The 5,847-nt window shown below is 55.2% G+C and overlaps 1 protein-coding gene across 1 annotated transcript in view; it reads right to left on the bottom strand.

The window, feature by feature from the left end:
• Positions 1 to 274: 274 nt before the first annotated feature.
• The window catches only part of COLGALT1 (collagen beta(1-O)galactosyltransferase 1), a 34,664-nt gene continuing 29,091 nt past the window's right edge, over positions 275 to 5,847 (bottom strand). Inside the window, exons 7-12 of the mRNA XM_007945341.1 lie at positions 4,189 to 4,265; positions 3,992 to 4,098; positions 3,474 to 3,606; positions 2,538 to 2,665; positions 912 to 1,118; positions 275 to 542 (exon numbers count right to left, since the gene is read on the bottom strand). Coding sequence (XP_007943532.1) covers positions 275 to 542; positions 912 to 1,118; positions 2,538 to 2,665; positions 3,474 to 3,606; positions 3,992 to 4,098; positions 4,189 to 4,265 — 920 coding nt within the window. The remainder of the gene's footprint in view (positions 543 to 911; positions 1,119 to 2,537; positions 2,666 to 3,473; positions 3,607 to 3,991; positions 4,099 to 4,188; positions 4,266 to 5,847) is intronic.

Genomic DNA, 5,847 nt, shown 5'->3' with positions numbered 1-5,847 from the left:
CAGGAACTGGAACACAGTGCTTCATAAATGCCAAGCATGTGAACAAACAGATGAACGCAGAGGTCTAGCTCCGGCCCAATTTCCCGGTGCCCAGCCCAAGACTCAGCATAAAGCAGGCACTCCATGAACGCTGCCTGCATGCATGTGATTGCTGAGCTGTTGCTGGCTGGACACATCCTGCTTCGAGAGGAGACGTCACAGTCTGCCGGCTTCCCCTGTGACGGCTGCTGCTTTTTTTTTTTTTTTTTTGTTATTTTATTTTTGCACTGGCCCCTCAGAGCTCGTCACGAGCTGCGCTGTCCAGCGGTGACTGCAGCACGTCAGAGTTCTTGGCCTCACGGCTCAGAGCCTGCTGCTGCCGCATCTTCTGGGACTTGGCACGGTCCCAGTCGGTCTTGACATGCTCATTGTTCCACACAACTGAGGTCTCTGTGTCACTCACGTAGCCATCATCCCCTGTGTAGTGTGTGGGGTAGATGAGCAGCGGCTCCACTGAGAAGGCACGCAGGTTGCGGGGGGAGAAGTGGGCCTTGTACTCAGACCTGTGGGGGAGGGGGAGGGACAAATGGAGGCAGAAGTGGGTGCACGGAGGGGTCAGTGGAAGGAACAGTGGACAGAGATGGACAGATGGAGGGAGCAGTGGACAAAGGAGAGACAGATGGAACAGGAACAGAGGAGGGACAGATGGAGGGAACAGGGACAGACGGAGGGAACAGGGACAGGCGGGACAGATGGAGGGAGCAGTGGACAAAGGAGGGACAGATGGAGGGAACAGGAACAGATGGAGGGACAGATGGAAGGAGCAGGGGACAGAGGAAAGAAGAACACTCCCTGGGACCCATAAGCCTCCCACCTTTCACACCCCACCAGTGAGCCCGCTCACCCACCTACCCATCTGCCCACCCACTCACACCGGGTGCTTGTCAAACATGACAGGCAGAAACTCATCCACAGGCAGCATCTTGGTAAGTGGCTTGGCAGCCAGCAACTTCTGGGCACCTTGCAGGGACAACACATAGGCCAGCGTCCAGTACGAGTAGTCGGCCTCCACCAGGTTTCTCACACGGGGCACAGCCTTCTCAGGCTGCTCCACCTGCATCCGCTTCCGGCCCACGTAGCTGGGGGTAGATGAGCTGTCATCTGGCAGCACCGTGGCCTCCTCCCACCCCCCAGAGAGCACGTCAAGGCCTGGGTGGAGCCAGGCCTGGCAGGTATGAGATGCAAGGTGGGTGGAGGGGAGAAGTTTGCAGGATCAAACCCCACAGGGCCTAGGGGTCAAAAGCAGAGACTAGACTTTTGTCCAAAGATACTAGGGGGACCATGGAAGGATCTGGAGCTGAGGAAAGTGGGATCATTTGGGCATTCACTGAGGCTGCACTCAGGGGCTGGGTAGGGAAGTTGCTCAGGGCTGGGAGGGATATGGGACACAGAGCAGGGCACACAGGGAGTGGTCAGAAAAGGAGGAATGGGTTACTGTCCACATTACAGCATGGGCACAGACTAGGGTGGTATCCCCAAAACCTAGATCAGGGCCCCGCACACAGGAAGGAAAGAGGGAGAATGAACCAGCCAAGGGACGTGAATCAAAGACTCCTTCAGAAATATGCTGGCCACACCCATCCTAGGCCATCTAAGCCAGAGGCTCCTTGGCCACATCCCCAAGACCTTCAGTCATGCCCACAGGCTTCCTAGCGAGCTCCCAAACACTTACCACACCCACTCAGGTCCCAGGTGCCCTGACCACACCTCCAAGCTCTCTAGTCTTGCCCAAAGGCTTCTTGGCTATAATCTCATGTCTTGACCACACCCACCCAGGCTTCAGGCTACTGCTCCAGGTACTCTGGCCACATTCCCAAACTCTTTAGCCATACTCACAAGCTTCCTGGCAAGCTTCTAAACTCTGGCCACACCCTCAGTTCTCCAGGCAAGCTGCCAAACCCTGCTCACAGCCACTCAGGCTGCACCCCAGGTACCTGGTCTCACTGTAAGTGCTTCAGCCATGCCCACAGGCTTCTGGGAAGCTCCCTAGCTCTGGCCATGCCTATTCAGGTCCCTCTTGAGATTCTGTGACCATACCAGACTTCAGCCACGCACACATGCTTCTGGCTACCTGGCCACGCCCACCAGTGTTCCAGGCCAGCCCCAAGACCCCTAGCCACACTGACAAACTTTCTGATCAAACCCCTAAAGGCCCCAGTCAAGTCTCCAAGTCTTGACCAAACTCACTAGCTTCAGACCAGGTTCCCTGTACACCTGCAGGTCAAGCTCCCAAGACTTGGCCCAGCCCACAGGCCCTATGGCTCTAAGCCTTTGTAGTACTCAGATGCAAGGACCAAAGTCCCCAGCCCAGACCACACCCAGGGCCCTTCTGGCAGGTGACCATGTCCCAGGCCATAGGCTATTACCCTAACCCACCCCTACACCAGTAGCCACTGGAGCCTTGGCTATGCCCCAGCTCTACTCCACCCAGGCCACACCCCCAGCATCAGTCCCAGGAGTCCCCAGCTCTACTGGGCCTCTCAGGCCCCCTAACTCACATAAGGTCCCAGTCCAGGCCTTCCTGCTCCACATCTCGCATGAGGTTCACCAGGCGTCTCTTGAAGAAGATCTCAAAGCGCAGATCATCCTCAAACACCAGTGATTTCTGCAGTCCACGATCCACCACCTAAGTGAGATGCCCCGCCCAGGTCACAGGGAAACCAAGGCTAAGCCTAGCCCTGGAGGCAGTGGCTCAGGAGAAATCAACATAAACCCTTCTCTCTGGCTGCAGGAACTTCCCAGCCATCACCTCCTCAATGCTACTCTCACCCACCTGGGGTGGCCTCAGGGCCTTTGCCTATGCCATGTTTTTTACCAGAGCACCTTTCCCCAATAAGCAGCAGGGCCAGTTCCCCCTCACCCTTCATGTCTCAAATGTCACTTACCCCGGAGGCCCAAAGCCACTGTGCTGAGGACAATTCATAGTCCTTTCCTGTGGGCACACTTTACTTATCATTTCATTATTTATCTCCTAGTGGTTTATATCATTAGCCTTCTACCTCCCTATTTTCTGAGCCCCCTGAGGAGGGCCAGGTTTGTCTTGGTGGCTGGCACAGGCCTAGCACCAGCTCAGGGCACATTGCAGATGCTTGGCAAATACTCCTTGAATGAAGGAGCTTGACAATCCTCATGACCGCCTCCTAGAAAAACTGAGGCTCAGCCTGGGAAGCTCCTTCTTGCTCACAGAGCTCACCTCACTCACGTTTACCTCCCTAGCCTCAGTTTTCACACCTGCACAACAGAAGGGCAGCAGCCACCCATCCAGGGGTGCCGTGGGCCAAAATGAGACAGTTCAGGTGAAGCAATCACTGACGAGAGGCCACATTTACTTTTGTTGTGCAAAGCCAGTGTGGGCTGTGGGCAGCTCCCTCCCTGACTTTCTGGTCCCTCCCCAAATCCTTAAGGAGCCTCTCCCACCCCCCACCAGCACCCACCTCCTTCCAGATGGAGTAATGGCTGAGGAAGCAGCCCAGCTCACCCTTGGTGAGGGGCCGCCCATGATAGGGGTCTCGGTACCCTGGCAGCATCTGGATGCCCAGCGCCTCCACCTGACTGGTATTCATGGCTCTGCAAGGGAGGAAAGGATCACCCAGGAGACTGGCCCTGTCTTTGAGTCCACCATCAGTGCTCCCCTCTAGCTCAGCACTCAGCCTTACTCTTCCACAATCAGCATTCCTCCTGGACACCACGGGCAGTTTCACAGAGCCTGGTGGCTTACACCTGTGTCTGGACTTCACCGCCCCCACACTCACTTACTGACCACTGTCTCCATCAGCAGGATCTACACCAGTGTCTGGCCCTCCCTCTGCTCCTCCACCACAGTCAAGCCTCCAATGGTATGTTCTAATTCCTGTCCTGGTTACCCCCAGCTCCTCCCAGGAGATCAGGACTCCCTTTTTGCCAACAGCACGGCCTACACCCATGCCCCCTGTCCCCCAGGGTTGGGACTCACTTGCCATCTATGGCCTCTACCAGCCGGAAGGCAATCCCCTGTGCTCGTAGTGCCCTCAGCATACGTTCATGCCGGTCCTGCCGCCGTTTTAGGTTGATCATGAAGACCTGCTTACCCAGCCCAGAGTCAGAACACAGGCCTCAGGCCCCGCCCCACCTTGGGGAGGCCCCGCCCCACCTTGGGGAGGCCCCACCCACCTCATCAAAGCCCATCTTGTCTGGCGTCTGGTCCAGCACGGTGATGAACTGGGATGGCTCAGCTGGTGGGTGCTTCACTGGGAGAGAGAGGATGTGGGGTCACTGGACCCTGAAGGTCAAAGGGGGTTGCTGGGGCCCCAGGTCACAGGGCTGAAGGATTGCTGGAGCTCTGGGTTGTAGTAGGGATCACAGAAGGCAAAAGTCGCTGGGGCCCCTTCCAGGAGGACTGGGTGGATGGCTGGATCCCTGAGTCACAGGGGTAGGTTCTCTCCCAGAACCAGCCTCCAATCTCTTCCCAATACCCCATTCCCACACCCTTTGTGGCTCCCTATTATCCAGAGCCCCAGAGCCTTGCTCTATCAGGCTCCGCCTACAGCATCCTACCTAAAAAGGTGTAGCTCATCTCTCTCTACCCCTCCTCCACCTCACCGGTCCCTCCAGCTGTATCATAGCCCCAACTCCTTCAGTCCCACCTCCTGATCTTTGCACAGGCTGGGCTCTGCTTGGGACACCCAGCCCTCCCCCTCCTCACCCATCAGTTCTGAGCTACCACCTGTTCTCCCTGGGGACTCCTGACATCCCTGGGCTGGGTCAGGGCCTGCTCTGGGTCCTGACAGCACCTGGGCTCCTACCATCAAAGCCCTGATACTGCTGTTCTAACTCCTGGGCCATGTACCTTACCTCCCCGTGAGCCTACGGGGCCAGGCTCTGGTCTGCCTGTTTATACGGGTTTCCAAGCATGGGGCCTGGCACACAGCAGGCACACAGTAACTACTGCTGAAAGGAGCAAGTGAGTGGTCATGGGCTGTGCCCGTGACTTGTCCAGACCTCAGCTTTCCTCATCTACTAATTGGAGACCATAACTTCGCAGGTGTGTCATGAATAAGGCGAGGAGATCACACACATCAAAGAGCTTTTAAAAGTAATCAGAACCCACAATTTAACAACAAAATCATAAAACAAGCCAATCAAAAAACGAACAGAGGACATACACAGACATTTCACCAGAAGGGATATCAAATGGCCAACAAGCAACATGGAAAGATGCTCAGTGTCATTGGCCAGCAAACCAAAAATCAAACTCACTGCCATCGAGTCAATTCCGACTCATGGCGACCTTCTTTGGGTTTCCCAGACGGTAAATCTTTATGGAAGTAGATTGCCCAGTCTTCCTTCTTCAGAGTGGCTGGTGGGTTTGAATTGCCAACCTTCTGGTTAGCAGTCAAATGCCTATGCCACCAGAGCTCCTTCACTGGCCAGCAGGCAGATGCAAATCAAAATCACCTCTCCCCTGACAGAATGGCAATAATAAAAAAAAACGACTGGTGCTGGTGAGATTGTGGCAAAAACAACCTCATCTGCTGCTGGTAGGAACGGAATATGTTGCAGCCACTGTGGAAAACAGTTTGGGGGTTCCTCAGAAAGTTGAACACAGAAGAAGCTCATGACCCAGCCACCCCAAACCTAGGTATACAGCCAAGAGTATGAAGGCAGGAATGCAAACGGAAACATGGAACAATTCCATCACAGCACTTTCCACAACACCTAAAAGCTGGAAATAACCCTGCAGCCTGAGGCGATATCTCTATGGAAACAGATTGTCTGATCTTCCTTCCAAGGAGTGGCTGGTGGGTTAGTAGTCAAATACTTTAGGCACTA

This window comes from Orycteropus afer, unplaced genomic scaffold (genome assembly GCF_000298275.1).
Source record: "Orycteropus afer afer isolate SDZICR_OR568_19922 unplaced genomic scaffold, OryAfe1.0 scaffold00136, whole genome shotgun sequence".
NCBI classification, from domain to species: Eukaryota; Metazoa; Chordata; class Mammalia; order Tubulidentata; family Orycteropodidae; genus Orycteropus; species Orycteropus afer.
The sequence above is the reverse complement of the archived record's forward strand: the minus strand, read 5'-3'. Positions and strand labels throughout refer to the sequence as shown.